Source organism: Eremothecium sinecaudum, chromosome III (genome assembly GCF_001548555.1).
Source record: "Eremothecium sinecaudum strain ATCC 58844 chromosome III, complete sequence".
NCBI classification, from domain to species: Eukaryota; Fungi; Ascomycota; class Saccharomycetes; order Saccharomycetales; family Saccharomycetaceae; genus Eremothecium; species Eremothecium sinecaudum.
Window position 1 is genome coordinate 1,035,896 of NC_030894.1, and position 17,467 is coordinate 1,053,362.

General features: G+C 42.3%; 9 protein-coding genes and 1 non-coding gene across 10 annotated transcripts; 4 read left to right on the forward strand and 6 right to left on the reverse strand.

Moving 5' to 3' along the window:
* Positions 1-220: 220 nt before the first annotated feature.
* Positions 221-2,617, reverse strand: ARG56 (bifunctional acetylglutamate kinase/N-acetyl-gamma-glutamyl-phosphate reductase; the record flags this gene model as incomplete). The annotated part of the gene is made up of 1 exon (XM_018131132.1): positions 221-2,617. The coding sequence occupies one exon, from the start codon at positions 2,615-2,617 to the stop codon at positions 221-223; it is 2,397 nt and encodes a 798-aa protein (XP_017986980.1).
* Positions 2,618-3,129: 512 nt separating this feature from the next.
* SNP1 (U1 snRNP complex subunit SNP1) lies at positions 3,130-4,179 on the reverse strand (the record flags this gene model as incomplete). Its single annotated transcript, XM_018131131.1, has 2 exons — positions 3,130-4,119; positions 4,177-4,179. 2 exons carry the CDS (start codon positions 4,177-4,179, stop codon positions 3,130-3,132), a joined length of 993 nt encoding a protein of 330 aa, XP_017986981.1.
* A 225-nt stretch (positions 4,180-4,404) lies between these two features.
* Positions 4,405-6,372, reverse strand: MOT2 (CCR4-NOT core ubiquitin-protein ligase subunit MOT2; the record flags this gene model as incomplete). The annotated part of the gene is made up of 1 exon (XM_018131130.1): positions 4,405-6,372. The coding sequence occupies one exon, from the start codon at positions 6,370-6,372 to the stop codon at positions 4,405-4,407; it is 1,968 nt and encodes a 655-aa protein (XP_017986982.1).
* A 392-nt stretch (positions 6,373-6,764) lies between these two features.
* Positions 6,765-7,265, reverse strand: AW171_hschr31854 (HCL164Cp; the record flags this gene model as incomplete). Its single annotated transcript, XM_018131129.1, has 1 exon — positions 6,765-7,265. One exon carries the CDS (start codon positions 7,263-7,265, stop codon positions 6,765-6,767), a length of 501 nt encoding a protein of 166 aa, XP_017986983.1.
* A 1,070-nt stretch (positions 7,266-8,335) lies between these two features.
* AW171_hschr31855 lies at positions 8,336-8,417 on the forward strand. The gene has a single exon. It is a non-coding gene; the product is annotated as a tRNA-Ser (tRNA).
* A 519-nt stretch (positions 8,418-8,936) lies between these two features.
* Positions 8,937-10,616, forward strand: ICL1 (isocitrate lyase 1; the record flags this gene model as incomplete). The annotated part of the gene is made up of 1 exon (XM_018131128.1): positions 8,937-10,616. One exon carries the CDS (start codon positions 8,937-8,939, stop codon positions 10,614-10,616), a length of 1,680 nt encoding a protein of 559 aa, XP_017986984.1.
* An 839-nt stretch (positions 10,617-11,455) lies between these two features.
* Positions 11,456-13,426, forward strand: AW171_hschr31857 (HCL162Wp; the record flags this gene model as incomplete). The annotated part of the gene is made up of 1 exon (XM_018131127.1): positions 11,456-13,426. The coding sequence occupies one exon, from the start codon at positions 11,456-11,458 to the stop codon at positions 13,424-13,426; it is 1,971 nt and encodes a 656-aa protein (XP_017986985.1).
* A 186-nt stretch (positions 13,427-13,612) lies between these two features.
* AW171_hschr31858 (uncharacterized protein) lies at positions 13,613-14,860 on the reverse strand (the record flags this gene model as incomplete). Its single annotated transcript, XM_018131126.1, has 1 exon — positions 13,613-14,860. The coding sequence occupies one exon, from the start codon at positions 14,858-14,860 to the stop codon at positions 13,613-13,615; it is 1,248 nt and encodes a 415-aa protein (XP_017986986.1).
* A 351-nt stretch (positions 14,861-15,211) lies between these two features.
* Positions 15,212-15,853, reverse strand: THO1 (Tho1p; the record flags this gene model as incomplete). The annotated part of the gene is made up of 1 exon (XM_018131125.1): positions 15,212-15,853. The coding sequence occupies one exon, from the start codon at positions 15,851-15,853 to the stop codon at positions 15,212-15,214; it is 642 nt and encodes a 213-aa protein (XP_017986987.1).
* Positions 15,854-16,625: 772 nt separating this feature from the next.
* On the forward strand, positions 16,626-17,390 carry AW171_hschr31860 (HAD family hydrolase; the record flags this gene model as incomplete). Its single annotated transcript, XM_018131124.1, has 1 exon — positions 16,626-17,390. One exon carries the CDS (start codon positions 16,626-16,628, stop codon positions 17,388-17,390), a length of 765 nt encoding a protein of 254 aa, XP_017986988.1.
* Positions 17,391-17,467: the final 77 nt, after the last annotated feature.

Here is a 17,467-nt window from a genome sequence, read left to right on the forward strand (position 1 = left end):
TGTTTTTATTTTGTGAAGATTCTTGAAATTACTTCAGGGGGGGCAGCGAAAGATGGTTCCTGTTGCTTAGTGGTGAACTATACTGTAGTTAGTGTTAGCTTAGACTTTCAACCAAGGATGAAATAGGGTTATAAACATTTCGTATGTGATGATTACATTTTATGTACGACTCAACGCAGATCAATATGTAAAGAGGCTATTGGTTGCTATATGTACTAGATTATGGAAGTATCCCTTCGTATTCGCTGTAGCCTAGCGCAAGATTTATGTTCTGTAAACATTGTGTTGCAGCTCCCTTTAGGAGATTGTCTATAGTTGCGACGACCACCACGCGATCTTGGGCCTGACTAACCTGGAACCCACCAATCGAAACATAATGCTTCCCAGCTATGTCTTTGACGAGTGGAATTTCATCTATAATCTTCACTAAAACCTCATCTGCATAGAAATTTCTGTATATTTTCATAATTCTATCCTTGGACAAAGAACCCGGAGCAATTGGAATGTTAATGGTCAAAGTGATGCCTTGGAACCATTGGCCAACATGTGGAGAAAATGAGACATCTGTGGCTAACTTGGACGAGATTTCTCTCTCATGAATATGGTCGGTGAGAGCATAAGGGACTAAGTTATTATTTAGGAAATCAGGGTCATTTTTCTTTGATGGAGTGGTGCCAGCGCCAGAGTACCCAGAGACACCGAAAATGGAGGGACGGCCTTTTGTGTAAGGAACAAGTGGAGCAATTGCGAGCTGTGCAGCAGTTGCATAACAGCCTGGGTTGGCAATTAGCTTGGCTCTGGCGATTTCATTTCTGTCAGATAGTTCAGGTAGCCCGTAGCAGGCGATATCCGGTGATGAGAACCGGTAGTCAGCACTGAGATCGATAATTTTAGAATTGCCTCGAACTTTTTTGATAGTGTCCACATATGGTTTACAAATATTATTTGGCATTGCCATTATCCAAATGTCAATCTCTCCATTGAGTTCCATGTTGTATACGTCATTTTCGGAGAGGTCCTCGTAAATGAGCTCAGACTTATGGTACTCTTCCACCTTTAAGCCCTTCTTCATACGTGAACCAACATGTTTCAGTTCCAAATACTTATGGTTCTGTATCAAACGGATTATATTCTGACCGGTGTATCCTCTGCCTCCAACTATTGCAACTTTGCTAGTGCTGATTTTGGTAGCAGCTTTTACTTTCGGTTGAGCGTTTTGCAACTCAGCTAAACAAGCACTGCCGGCCTCCGAAGATTCATTACCATCCGCACTTTGAATAAGTTTCTGTGAACTAATAAAATCCTTGATTGTTGCGGATACTACGTCGAGCTCACCAATGCCGTACCAAAATAAGACCTGGCCGTTCTTGCTGTATGAACCGTCTGAGTTTTCAAAGTGCCAACTGAAATGAGGGTCAAAATCCTGGACAACCCACTGTAGCGAAGGCAAGTCTGATTTCATTGAGCGAAATATAATATCTGAAACGTTATTCAACCAACCACTGCTAGAGCACACAAAGCTTTCAATCTTAGGGACTTCTAATTCCTTGTTCACAATTGCCATACAGTCTGAAGGTTCAACTGCATAAATTGCTATTTTAGACTGCTCTAACTGACTTGCGTACTGATCTGCTAATTGTTGCGGACTTGCAAACTCGCCAGTCTTCTCTAACAGGCTTACAAGATCTTCTTTCGAGGAAAGATCACTAATCGAGGATATCTTCACTACTCTATGACCTCTCTTTATCAATGTGCCAGCTCCGGATTCAGAAAACAATTCCTTGGGTAGATTTTGCACGTCCACGATAGCAACAGATGAAGACCGTGGCAAATTATAAAGCAGTTCTTTGATTTGCTCGATTTTCAATTTAGTACCATACTTTACCCAAGACTGTTTCATCAACTCTTCGTAATCGGCATCCAAATCAATAACAGAGATTTTCTCACCAGTTTCTCCGTTTATAATACCTCCTGTTTCATTGAGGTATATAATTTTCAGCGGCTGAAAGGCTTGCGCTAGCTCGCTGGCCGCAATGTCAGCGTTCACGTTCAACATTTGACCGTAAGGAGTTTCAGCAAAAGAAGTTAAAATTGGTAATGCCCCCGCCTTTATTGAAGCTTCAATTGGATACTTATTAATCTTTGTTATTCTGCCGACTAAGTCATATTTTTCTTTATCGAGGAACTCCGCTTCAAACACTCCAGTACAAATAGGCCTAGACAACACATTCATTTTTTGCAAAGCAGTAACTAACTTCATGTTTTGTTCAAGGAAACATTCACGAACAACTGTCATGGTCTCTGGATCTGTCACTCTGATTCCATCGACGTAATTGGGCTCGATCCCAAGTTTCTTCAGCCTAGAATTAACTTGTGGACCAGTACCATGAAGGACTATAGGGTATAACCCAATATGATACAAGTAAGCCAAACAACAAGCCAATTCCTCTAAATTTTCACTAATTATTGCCCCACCTACTTTAATCACAGCGAACTGTTGTTCTGCAACAGAAGTAAAGAACTTAAGGTACTTCTCAGCTTCTTTCTTGGACTCCATATTACTTAACAGGTACATGACCGCCGACCTGGTATTAAAAGAGCTCATATTACTCATCATTAAAAGTAAATATGTTGCTTTAATCACCTAACAAATTACCAGACAAAAACTTAAGTATGGTACCTTTTTTATTCAAAAACCTTAGAATACAAGTATTTTAAGTTTAGTTAAAATGAGATAAATTATTTGTAATTAACAACTGCAAACCGCTAACAACACTTGAATCAAATCAACAGAGTCCAAAAGTATCCTTCAAAATATAGATTGAACTCTCAAGTGAATAAATTAAACGCCTTCCTAAAAAAATTCACTATCGTATGGAATACTAATATATAATAAATATTTCTATATATGCAGATTATTGATTGATGAGTCAACTTAATTTTTTTTCACCATTTAATATCCTATTCTATACAGATGATTCCTCGGCTATTATATTACATTAAGAATAGAAGTAAGAAGTCGCAGCTAGTTAGAGTTACTGGTGAGCTTACTCCCATATGCCTTTATATCTATAATTGTGTATACCAGCCAAAAGCTAGTTTAAAAATCCTTGAAAAAGCTTAGTTCAGTTAGTAATCCATCGATGATGGAGGATTAGTTTTCTCTGCACTAGTATTTCTATCCCTTCTTGATCTATATGCCGTTGTAGCTTGAGCAGGTTCTGATAATGGAGGAGTTGTAGCAGATGATGATATGTATGAATGGTTTCCTGAAGAAGCTGGAACATACGTTGACCCCTCTCTCGAAAACCTAGAGCCACCGTAAGAAGGGCCAGAATGGGATCCATAGTAGCTATTGCTGTGGTAGCTTGGATTGTGTCCCTGAAACCTCCCTCCAGGTCCAGCTGAAGCATGTTTGTGTCTTCTATCACCGTCAGGACTCTTCCCAAGATTAGCAGCCGCAGTTAAGCTCAATTGATGTAAGTTCTCTCGTTTCATGTAGCCTCTGCCTCCAAGACCACCACCAAGCCTTCTGGGCTTAAAATACTTGACTGTACGACCACGCTCAATATCAACAATTATTGGTCTTCCTGCTACTAACATGCCCCGGTGTACACCTATCTCTCTATATGCCTTTGCGCTACCTTCTGTATCTTTAAATAGGACAAATGCATACCCTCTGGGTTGGTTAGTCTTCTTATTTCTTACTACTCGGACTCTTTCAATGTCCCCAAACTTAATTAATAGTTTCTGAAGTTCTAGTTCATCCACCTCGTACGGTAATCTCCCTACAAACACTGTCCGAAATGGATCCGTGCCCTTGATATTGCCATCTTCAGCAGGGTTCCACTTCACTAGTTCGCTTTCCAGGAATTTCTCGTTGTCCGCTTTGGTATTCTTGATCTCATCGTATGTATCTAAATGCTTATTGTCAGAGCCACTTGGAAAATCCTTCAAATACTGAGTTAAGGCATCTGTTGATAGTAGAGTCGATAGAGGGGATATAGAACGAGTTTTTCGTAGCTCAGGTGGGTAGTCGGTTGGTTTTTTATATTGAAGTGGTGGCCGTGGTTTAAAAAGCTTTGAGACCCTTTCAGGAAATTTTGAAAATGTGTAAGACTAGCTGGATGTTAGTAAATTTTCTTAAACGTGTTAAACAGGTTATAATGCACATACCATAGCTTTTAATATATCTGGTTATTTAGAATATCGTTGTTTATTATATTGCGTTTGTTATACATATTTCATGAAATCATTACGTAGAAAATCTTATCTGTGGCCACGCACAATGGAAAAGTGGTAATATTAAACAGTCAGTATAAACACACACCCGGCTACCTATATAGATATATTTGAGTTTAATTATATGTGAATATCGTAAGGTCCCGGCATCAATATATTTCATTAATTGCTAGCAGCTACTTTCTTACCATTGATCAGTTGGTTTAACAGATCAGTAGAATTGTTGCTGCGAGATTGAGCACCTGTATGTGGTACTGCTCCAATGTTCTGGTTTTGCTGATTGTTATGGATAAACATGCCAGGCGGAGGAGAGTTTACCATGGATTTAGTTTGCTGTTGGCCATGGTGAAGATGCAATTCAGAGTTCAAATGTTGAGGTGTTGCATCAGAAGAATTATGCTGAGCTGCCGCAGCCTGTTGTGTAGTTTGGTGCAGCTGCAGCTGCTGCTGTTGCTGTTGTTGGAGTTGTTGTTGCTGGAGTTGTTGTAAATGTTGTAATTGTTGAAGCTGTTGTAATTGTTGTTGTTGGAGCTGTTTCTGTGAGCCTTGTAGTTGCTGATGGTGTTGTTGCATCTGAGGAGATACTTCCTGTTGAGACGGAAAGGAAGTAGCGACATGGTCGGCTGGTTTGATAGCTAACATGTCGATTAACTTTCTTCCTAAAATACCCTCGGATTCCTCAGAAACATCAATGTTAGCATATGAAAATAAAGGTGGGTAGCTTGCGTATGTTTCATCGTCGATGATACCAGCTGTAAGCTTATAATCAATACACTGGTAATTCGAAAGGAAGTTGATTGTGTCGTCAATAAATTTCACAGCGCTGCCCAAAGGATCAGAAGGATTTTCGTTTTGTTTTTCACTATTCTTTTTATTCCTGCTACTGCTACCTGGTTGGTTGCAATTGGATGGTGTAGCGACTGAAGCGCTGGATGGTATATTACCTGCAATGTTTATGCCTTCACCAAGTGCTGGAAATGCATTCGAACTTGAGGCCTTGGATAGGGCGGACACGGGCGTTGAAGATTGAGTAATACCCCAAGGGTTCGAACCTGTAGGAATTGGGGCAGGAGTCAGAACAGGTGTATGGGCGGCTGGGGTTGACGAAGAAGAACTATCGTCCAAATGCAACTGCGTTCTGGCCTGAGCGGGAGATGGTACTCCAGAAGTATCGTTCCCCCCAGTCATACCAGTTGAGTCATGCAAAACCTTGAATGGGGAAGGATGGTGAATATGGTGGTGATTCTGCTGCTGCTGCTGTTGAATATGTTGGTTAACTTGCAATGGTACCTGTTGGCCAGATTGCGAGTGCAAATGGGCGGTCTGCTGCCCCTGCTGCAGCTGCTGTTTATTGTTGAGCTCTCTTTTATTGAATGAATCTGCTTCTTCTCCAGGCTCGTGCAAAAACATACAATTCGGATTAGGACAAGGTTGGCCTCGCAAGTATGACGAGCAATACTTCGTTGTACCATATGCCGCCTTAACCTGTCGCCCATCAATGAACGTACCATCAACCGCCTGTATACACCTGGCAGCGTCATCCTTCCGCGAAAAGGTCACATAAATTCCATACCCAGTCTGATGGTCATTATGACCTGTTTTCTTGTTTACAACAATTTTGTTGATTTTACCATACTGACCAAAGTATTTCTCCGACCGCAACAGCGTGCTAACCTCCTCATACGGAACCGGTGGATTTAGACCAATTACATACACCAAATTCTTCTGAATCACCCTCATACCCGCCAAATACTTCCTATTAGCATACTCATTCTCCTTCCGCTCCTTTTCACGCTGTTTCCTCTCACGTTCTTTTCTTGCCTGCTTTGCCCGTTCCATTTTCAACTCCTCCGGTGATAAAACTATATATTCAACGGATTCGTCGTCATACTTACGGCGACACGCTGGACAGCGGCCATTTAATTCCGGATTTTGTCTAATATTGTTGTAACAGAACTGACAAATTTGATAACCACAGGGACAGGGCTTGAAATTCTTATCCGTTATATCTAATGTTTCCATACATAAAGGGCAGTAATCTTCCTCGTCATCAGATAGAAAAGATGTATCATAATTTGATAAAACAGCTTGGATATGCTGTAAGTTTTCATGTACGTGAGGATTCTCCATTATTAATTTATGTCGCTTATTACTGAACGTTTTTTTAGGTTTCTATAAAATCAAACTTCGGTTAATTCCCTGTAACAGTTTCAACACCAACTTCGAGTTACGTTCCTAATACCTTTGCTAAAATATTGCCACAGGCTAAGATGAACTGGGGGAGGGAACTTCAGTTGTTATTTTTTCTTGTCTTGTTGTCGCCTTCCAATCCATTACCCGGATTTGTAGATATTTTTGATTCGCAACAGCTCGGCTATACAATGGTCACGTGAATCAACGCTCCCAATCTCCAATTGACAGTTAAAGTACTACCGCATGTATTCATCAATCATTACATCATTCAGGCATATATATATACGTAGGTAACTATACATAAAAAGGCGTATCCCGGGTTACCGGCTTCATGCTTCCACCGCCTTGTCGATCTTCAAAGGCTCCGTCTGGTAGTCCACATCGACCATAGCGGTGTTACTGTGACATTGTACAGTCACGTGTATAACGAAATCCTTGTTGTGAAACTGTGTTGGAGCATTGTAGCGCCAAAGCACATGATCAAACGTCTCCTCCTTTGTTTTGTCCTTGAATTTCAGATCAGGGACTCCAACGGACTCCTTGATATCCTTCAACAAGTGCTTCTCCACATGCTGGTGGAGGTGTCGCACAAATTTCTTGCTGTGACTGTTACATGATTCCTTGATTTTCTCGGGGTCATCATGAGACTCATGCAAAACAAAAGGAGGATAATAACGTAATTGACAGTGCACGTGATCAAACTCATCGTCCTCGGACTCGTTCTTGATGTACATCTCAAATGCTTCCATGTCGTCAAAGACCTTAATAGTTTCTCCACTCTTGGTTTCGACAATAGTCATGTGTTGCTTCTTCTTATCCTTTTTTGCCATCTTGAACTCTTATGCAGTGTCAGTTGTGTGCGGTATGTACCTTAGTATTAAAAAGACTATGTTATATTAGCTTTATCGATATTCCGATAATCTGGACTGTGTTACTGTTGTACCATGAAAGTTCAAGCAATACCTAGGGTATTTATACTAATTTTAAGCTTAGGGAATCCCAAGGAAAATGTAGGGATGGTAAGATACTAAAAACACGGAATATGCTGCATATTCTATATTTCCCCTTGTTGCTACTCCCCCCCCCCCTCGTTCTTGGCCTTGGGTGCGCAAGCCTCGCTCATGTCCACCCGGACGGCGTCAGATCACAGACGCTTAAAAGGTGATCGCTAATTTAGGCCAAAGCAGGAACCGTAATTGACCTGGTGATGCGTAAATCACGTGATTCATATGTTACGAACCTTAAATATACATTGGCGGTGCGCAGTACTCTTTACTGACTAACGCGGATCTGGGTGCGTAGATTGCAGGATATGTTCCTTCGCAAATTGTTGCGACTGCAACTCCGATGTTATCATCAGGATAACAAAATCTGCTGAACAAAATACATGCGAGGGACCCGGAGCTCTCAATCTTAGAATGGTCTGTCGTGGACTACCTAACTGATCACGTGGCTAACTTGAAGTTCCTTAATCACGTGTATATTAGATACTCAATGATAGATTAGTGTACTATGTATATAGATCTAACCTTAGTCAATGACCAGGTGTCTTCCTTCGACTTCTAGTCATATTCTCATGTCTAGCTATAGCGCCTTTATATACGTTAGAGTTATCTAGTCCATCTTCATTTCTTCGGCATACTGGAAACTGGACATGTACTCCCTCATACGTATCTAATCCGACGCTCTTACTTACTGCTGTTTCATCGATGCTCTTATCTGCATCTGCGACACCGTTTCTCGAGTTAGTTTAGCAACTACTCCTACTCTTTTCCAAATAGATCTGATTCGACGTTTCTTTCTCGCTGCTGCCTCCAAGGGGTGTCTATTTAAATCTACGACATGGTCAATCGGATTTCGTGGCGTGAATACATCTTGAACGTTAGTAGCTTCTAACTTTGGCACTATGGCCGAGTGGTTAAGGCGACAGACTTGAAATCTGTTGGGCTCTGCCCGCGCTGGTTCAAATCCTGCTGGTGTCGTTATTTTTGAAACAATCGTTGTTTTTTTGACCCTTTCCACCGATTGCCTTTCATGCGACAGATAATAAACAGTCCAAGTCAGCCATGACTACTCATATCGGAGATCTAGAATAAAATATCTAAACATGCACTAACCCAATAATTCGTAGGCATTCGATTTGTTAACAGTACATCCCATTTATCCTCTTATTCTGTTGTGTTTACACCACATTTTTCACGAAATTATATTTAGTCCGATAAGCATCATAGAAGGAAACTACTAAGACCGGTAAATTTATGCTAAATAGCGATAAGTTGATAGAGAGTAAACGAGTAAATTATTGTAAAATCTCTATATATAAGATCAGTGTATGATCTATTTACATAGAGCTCACCTGAATATTTTATGTTCTCTGGTTTGTATTTTATATTGTAAGATCTAACATTCAGGTTTAAGCGGTTATTTGAAAAAGGTCAAATACAAAACCTAAAATACGGGTACAAAGTAAAAATTGGGGAAGATATTTAAAATCGTGAATCATGTCACCATCTTATTCTGCTCACAATGAATGGGTTGCTATGAAGCAACAAACTGCAGCTGAGGTTGCTCAAATTGAAAAATGGTGGAGTGAACCACGTTGGGCGCACACCAAGCGCAATTACACTGCTGAGGATGTTGCGAAAAGACGCGGTACTTTTCCAGTTTTAAAATCTACTTCTACTGTGATGGCTGACAAGATGTACGCTCTTTTGGATAAGCACGCGCGTGATGGAACTGCGTCACAGACGTTTGGCGCGCTAGACCCCGTGCACGTGACTCAGATGGCTAAGTATTTGGATTCGGTGTACGTCTCTGGCTGGCAATGCAGCGCTACTGCTTCGACATCGCACGAGCCAGGCCCAGATTTTGCGGACTATCCTATGGATACTGTCCCTAATAAGGTAGAGCATTTGATCAAGTCGCAGTTATTCCATGATAGAAAGCAGCGTGAAGCGCGGCTATCCTGCACTACTCCCGAACAGCTAAATGCCTTGGGCCCTGAGATCGATTACTTAAGGCCAATCATTGCGGATGCAGATGCTGGCCATGGTGGGCTTAACGCCGTTTATAAGTTGACTAAGTTGTTCATTGAGCGGGGTGCCGCCGGGATTCACATGGAAGATCAGACCTCTACCAACAAAAAGTGTGGTCACATGGCCGGTCGTTGTGTTGTTCCGGTTCAGGAGCATGTGAACAGATTAATTATGTCACGCCTATGCGCAGACGTGATGGGTTCGAATCTTTTGCTAGTCGCTAGAACCGATTCCGGGCGTGCTACATTGATTAGCTCAACAATTGATAACAGGGACCACTACTTTATCTTAGGAGCAACAAATCCCGAAGTCACAGTGTCGCTGGCTGACACTCTGGCAGAAGCCCAAGCCGCCGGGGCTAGCAGTGAAGAATTGCAAGAGCTTGAGGCCCGGTGGAATGAAAAAGCGAGGTTAAGGTTGTTCCACGAGATATTCTCAGAGAAAGTCAAAAATAACCCTAAGATTTTCAATCAATCAGTTATTGCCAACTTTAACTCTAGAACAGGGCCATATTCCGGGAAATCAATCCAACAAATGCAGGCTATTGCCCGTGAACTCATTGGAGAGGAGATTTACTTTAACTGGGATCTTCCACGTTCCTCTGAAGGACTCTACCGTTACAATGGTGGCATCGAATGTTCCATCATGAGAGCACGCGCTTTCTCACCTTACGCTGATCTCGTCTGGATGGAATCAGACTCACCTGATTTTGAGGAAGCGAGACAGTTTGCGGTGGGAGTAAGGGAAAAATACCCTCACCAATGGCTCGCGTACAACCTTTCCCCCAGTTTCAATTGGCCTAAAGCCATGCCTCCACATGAGCAAGAGACCTTCATCACCAGGTTAGCTAAGCTCGGCTACAATTGGCAATTTATTACGCTAGCGGGGCTGCACACGACGGCTCTAGCTGTACACAGTTTCTCCCGTGAATACAAAAAATTCGGAATGAAGGCGTATGCGGTTGACGTGCAGCAGCGCGAGATTGATGAGAGTGTTGACATTCTTAAACACCAAAAATGGGCTGGGGCTGAGTATGTGGACGGTCTGCTCAAACTTGCCCTTGGCGGCGTTAGTGCTACAGCCGCGATGGGTAAGGGTGTTACGGAAGAACAATTCAACTCCGTTACTAATAGTGCCAGACTTTAGTGCCAGGTTTTTGAACCCAACACAATTACTACGTCGTTCTCTAAGCCAGGTTACAGCCATCGTGTCTTTGCCTGAATTTCTAGCTGACGACGATCCCTATTTTCGTTAGTACCTGTACAAACATTTTAAAGCTATAAATAAATAATGTATCGGAATACTCCACTACATAATATATGTTCTGTACGCTCTTCTGCGTTTATTTATGTTTCCCATATAATCTTCGCAGGGTTTTCATGAAATTTCTCGCGGCGTTGCTTTTTTTATTGATGCAATAAATAACATTTTCTACTTTAGGAAAGGAATTCCTCCTCATCGCGCGAACTCTGTGTATTCAGATCCACTGTTAAGTCATGGACACCGCGACTGTTAGCCAAGAACAGGAAGGAACATTTTGTGGGCCATGATTCCCTCGAACAGGGCTTAATCATAAGCAATTAGTACATGATCTCTCATTGCGTAACGGGCTGCATGTTGGTGCCATCGGAGTGAACCACTGCTGCATCTTTGTCAATGGAGACTTCCAAGAAAAAAAAATTTTAACTCATGTTATATTTAAGATTTTTAATTGTATATATGTGAATGGGTGATTTGGGAAATCATCATTGAACTCAGGTGCATAGAAACTGTGACGTTTACATCATTTGTCATCTTTTTTAGTCATTAAAAATCATCTAAACGACACGTTTAGCGCTCAGTTACGCATTTAATACTCCTTTTTCATCACCTACTGAATAAAATTATAAATACTCAATATTTGTCTGCAACCGTTTGATAAAATTCTTTGCACGTGACCTTCCTTGGCTAGTTGGCGATAATATTATACAGGGCACAAGTCTGAGATGAACAGGGCCCATAAGTCGTGTGGAAATGGCACCACTCATAAGATACGTGAGCAGCTCAATTTCAAGGATAACAAGAAGTGGAAACAGTTTTCTAGCAGGAGACTGGAGTTAATTGACAAATTTGGACTTAGCGAGCGAAAAGCGAGCGAACAAGATGAGAATATTAGACAACTTGCAACCATCCTTCGAACCGAATTTCGTTATCCAGCCAGCACAGCAGGTGAGTTCGAAAAACTAGTTACTGCGGCTGTGCAGTCAGTGCGCCGGAACCGGAAGCGTTGTACCAAAAATAGGACTGGAGGTCTTTTGAAGCGTAGTGGGACCACGACATCAAGTTGTGCTGGAAGTAGTGGATCCGAGAATGAGGACAATAGTATATCGCAAGTACATTCTCCCGTTAACCCCCCAGGCCCGCCATCTACTCCAGCTCCGAGTGCAGGCGCTTTCTTCCAAACTTCGCATCCAACAAAACTACCCGTATTACAGCCTGAACCTGTACGTGTTGTAGTTAACCGGCAATTAAAGTCTGAGCTATCTACAGCCCCAAGCTCCAGCGGCAACATAACTAACAAATTAGTTAACTATGACGCCTTAGTAAAGGATGTGATTTCGGATCTCGTGCATAACCCAATCCCACCTAATCAACAATCTAGAACTGATGACTCTACGAATTTGGCAGACCTAGCCATGTTTTCACAGCAAAATACCTTAATTTCACTTGCATTAGCATCTTCCTCGAAGAATGCGCCAGAACAGAGCAATTCGTCTCAAAAACACTTACTTCCACCACCAAGACAGACCTTACCACCACCAACACGGCCAGAATTGTCACAACCACAAGATATTATCCCTTTCTTCTTGAGGGAGAAAATTTTAGGCCATATTCAGAGGTCTAAAACTTGCCTAGAACTCACAAACAGTCAGCAACCGTTTGCCAATTACACTAACCTACGAATGCTAGGTGACTCGTGTATTAAGGCTGCTGTTTCATTCATTATGGAAAGGTTCTTCTTTAACCTATTGGTTTCGTCTACTGAATATATCACCGCTAAGATGACCTCTAATGATGAATTGGCTCATATCTGTACTATGCTCATTGGTCCAGCTACGAAAAGCAAACTAAAAGGGTTATATGTTGAAAGTAAAGTCATTTTAATCCAAATTTTGGTGGGCTCCATAGTAAAAGATTTCGGATTTGAACCATGTCTTTACCCATTGGGAGAGATATTCCACGATGTGATCCTAAGACAGTACCCTCTAGTTTGTAGCAGTTCGCCATCATGCGCAAAATCAGCCATTCTCAACACTGTTTCCATGAAACCGGATGTTGCAAACAAGGAAATGAACAGAAAGGTCGTCCTCAAGTTCCAGTCTAGGGAGCAGAGATTCACATTCCCACTGTTATCTAATGGTCCTCCTACAATTGCTGAAGTATTAGAAAACTCGCGGCAGCTATTCCAGGTTCCTGCAACAAGCAGAAACCTTGCACTATTCAACCAAGATAGGATTATCACCAGTGATGCGGACCTGGCTATAATCTTAAACCAATTTACCAATGCTGAAACAGTTATCGAAATAAAGGAAGTTTCTTATAATAAGACTGTGAATGCCAATCCAAAGGAGGATAACAACTTTAATGGGCTCACAATATTGAGCAGTGTTTCCACTAACGCTGTACGGAGCATTTCCGGCCCCACCCCTTCGCTGACTCCTGCATCTTCGTCGGCTTCTCCATCATCCACATCGCTATCAAATAATTATACGCATAATAATATGGCTAGCGTTGCTGCTTTAGATAATATCATCAGCAGGATTAATTCCCCTGTTGCTGTGAAAAAGCAATCGTCATGTGGAGAGATCAAGATGCCTCCCATAATTCGTGCAAGATCACCACAGCCCTCTGGTGGTCAGGTCAAAAATTGTTTCGAAAAAGGCTTACCGCAGCCTGTTTTCCAACCATTATTATAAGTGATCGTCCTGGTTACTTAGCATTTCTTATTAACGCTCAATTTACAGGTATGTAACACTAGAAGACTCTGCATACGATACTAAAGTTCTCGTATGCCAATTTGTAAAAATGTAACAAAAAAATTATATCATAGATGATGAAGTAATAAATGTCCTTACTTTAGTCGCATTAGGAGCTGTATAGTTTCATAAAGTATTTAATTTTGGTAACCGTTCTACTTGCAGCTTGTACTCAAGCATGTATTCTTCATCATGCATGGCTTCAAGGCATAAATCGCATAATTGCTTTGAATGAAAACCAAGCACTGCTTTGAATAGCGTAGCCTGTACCTTAAAGCGCTTTGTCTTATCTATCTTTAATTCGTTCTCTTGTTCCGATGACAAGGGTCCTTCAATTATCTTGTCCGGTTCGCCTTCTGGCAATAAAATAATTTCTACACGAATACTTGAATCTTCATATACCCCAACATAAAACTCTCGCGTATTTGACAGTACTGCCCCGTGGGATTTATTTTCCATTTCAAGGAGTTTAGGACACTTCAGCTTGATAAAATCCTTAAGGATAGTCCATTTTAGTTTACCAAATCTTTCTGGGTGCGACGTCATGATAGTCAGATCGGGGACAATCTCATTCTTTTCATCTTGAAGGACATGCGGTTGTGGCCCTGGTGCTGAGTTTGTTTTCTTACCTTCAGAAGCGTCGGATCCCTCTGCAGTCGCGCTCTTACTTTCCTCACCCCCCTCTTTAGCGACAGAATCAGACGCAGCAACACTAGTAGTCTTTACAACTTCGTCCCAATGCAAACATGGAGGGAAATTAGATACTTTAAGCTGATGCATGTTTCTTTGCGACATTTGCCGTCTAAAACTATTCTCGTTGAATATTTGTGCCAGACGTCGTGAATGGTGTGGAACAGAATTATTAAGGGTCAAACTAGATATATCTGGAGGCTCAAAATCAGAATGAATTGACCTCCGCATGCCGCGTACAGGAGTATCTTGCTGGTTTTCATAGCGACCACCACCTCTAGATCGGATTTCTACATTGCCTCCTGACCCAGTAGAGTTGTTAGGCCGGCTTACCCCCCCTAATCTCCCGGCACCACCATCAGTAGGTATAAAATTAGGAAGCACAATAGCCATCAGTGTATGATACTCCCACTGCAATCCGTTCAACTGCATCAATAAGCTTGGCCAATCTGTATTCTGCTGCAACAGAACGATGCAACTTTGCAGTGGCATGAAAGGAGGAGTTAATGATGGCATTAACGGAAGAACCCTAACATTAAGAACTTGTTCATATGGAATAAACTGGGTTAAAAACCCCTTTATATGCCTCCAATTCTTTGCTGGGGGTATATTATCTATGCGAATGCGGATCATTTGATTAGGTATAGCCTCTTGAGGCATTGGTGGAGGTGGATACGAAAGCATCTCCCAGTAATTAATGATTCTAACACTTCAAAGCACTTGCAAATGATCTCGCAGTGATAATCAATCCTAGTTAGAATAGCGGCGAGTGACTATATTAGTTTAAAAGTCAATATTTCGACTTGCTGGGGACTTTTTTTTTATTCCCCTTAACAAAGTTTATGTCATTTCAGCTTTCCTTAGACGTGGAATTTTCACCGACGCTGTAGGTGCGTTCGTATGATTGCTCTACCATTTGGTTGCTACTAACAAAAATTGACACAATTGACATAAGAAAACGCAATCAGATACTTATTTAAATGAGTACCGTGCTTCCATTTAATGAGCTAAACTATACAGTTGGTCGGTAGTCGTTCATCGGCGCTGTCCTTTGAATCTTTTGCTTTGACTGGGACGGCGTCTAGGATTAAATGATTGCCTGCCAACTGCTGCGACCGGGCCCTTGCCGAAACCTAGTTCCTGTGCTAGCTGTGTAGTTAGGTCTAGCCCAAACTTCTCCAGACGGGCAAGCTGCTTCTGCAAGGCGTTAGTTGCGGCCTCGTCCTCACCGAATTTCTTGGCACGGTGGAGTTTCTTGGTCAGATGAGCGACAGCAATGTGCTTCATCTCCTCAGGGGACAGACTGGGACGAGGGTTGGCGGCCTGTGGCGCTGGCTGGGTGATGTCAGAGGACGCTGACCCAGGAGCCGACACGTGACCGGGAATATTGCGGGCCTTCTCAGACGTTTCTTTCGACGAATCATTGACTGTAGGGTCCGCGGCTTCGGCAGCCTTCGCTGGTGGTGTTGCGGACTGCTTAACTGCGGTCTCTACCTTACCGACAGGCTCCGCAGATTTCCCCTCTCCAGCTCCACCACCGGCACCGGATCCAGACGTCTCTAAATCAGCTTGTACTAGTCTCTCAACGAGATTCGCCTTTAGCCCTTGTGTAGGAAGGTCTCTAGTCTTCAGTAGATCCTTCAATTGAGCAACCGTAAGCCCAGAGTAGTCGGTCATTGTATTTCAGCGTTCCATTTAGAGCGTTCGGGGGCGTGTGGCGTTCGCTCCGCCAAAAGCTTTGTTTGGCCAGTGAGAACGACGTTGCTCTAGGTCACACGTGATATTCACGTGATGGACACACGTGACTTCTCACGTGCAATTACGTCTCTGGACCCTTGCAGCCCTCGGTTCTTTTTTTGTCGTCACGGAATGACGTCATTAGACCCCTTGTCCCTGTTGGTCCGGCATCTGACCCTCCAGAGAATCTCGTGGTACCCACCGGGTATCTGACGTCGTCACACAAAATGAGTAGCCGAGAGAATCTGCGACAGATTTGCAGGGTCTGTCGGGAATTTGTCGCGGCTTTGCTTAATTATTGGGACTTGCTGAGAAAGGGATTATGTATTTTGTTCAGCTGATTCAAATGCAGAATGACGAGTGACACTTTAGATTACAGATTGGTTCCGTACGACGTTGATTATTCGAACTAAAGTCGGTCAAAATTTAAAAAGAAATGAGACTTTGTAACGTATATATTAAGTAGTTGTTTGTACATAGTCACTACCACCTGACATTAGATTCAGTAGTTACTGAAAACAGTAATTAACATATTTCAATCATCGGTTGGGTTTCATCGGTTGATAATAGTATAAAAAGCAGTCATCAGTTTCTTCATTAAAGGTAGACTGATAATACATTATACGTGACAGAAGTTAGCGCCGTTGTTTTTGAATTCAAATTCAGCGTGATCCATCATAACATAATTCCTTATAAAATATAAAACACAGAAATGACAGTCGCAGCTGAAAACAATAGCAGAAGTATTTCTCTAAAGGTAAATGCTGCTTTGTTTGATGTAGATGGAACAATTATTATTTCACAGCCTGCTCTTGCGGAGTTCTGGAAGGACTTTGCTAAGGACAAGCCATACATGGACCCTGTTCATGTTATGAGTGCTACGCACGGCTGGAGGACATTTGATGCTGTTGCAAAGTTTGCTCCAGACTACGCCAACAAGGAATACGTTACCAAGTTGGAAGGTCTGATTCCAGAAAAGTATGGTAAATATTCTCTGGAAGTACCTGGTTCTGTGAAGTTGTGTGCTGCGTTAAACCTGTTGCCTAAGGAAAAGTGGGCTGTGGGAACGTCCGGCACGTTTGAGATGGCACACAAATGGTTCAAGGTGCTTGGTATTAAGAGACCTAGCAACTTTATCACTGCCAATGATGTGAAGCAGGGTAAGCCTCATCCTGAGCCATACTTGAAAGGCAGAACGCTGTTGGGATACCCAGTAAATGAACAGCAGCCATCTGCATCCAAGGCGGTAGTCTTCGAGGACGCACCTGCTGGTATTGCTGCTGGTAAGGCTGCTGGTTGTAAGATTATCGGTGTCGCTACAACATTTGATGTTCCTTTCTTGAAGGAGAAGGGTTGCGATATCATCATAAAGGATTACAGTGGAGTCAGAGTGGGCGGTTACGACCCAGAGACTGATGAAGTCGAATTTATTTTCGATGAATATCTGTACGCCAAGGATGACTTGCTGGAATGGTAATAAATGGATTCGTTTGGTTGTAACCGCGCCTAATGCAATTTGCGGTGCGATGAGGTCATTGGACACGGCTACGTTTA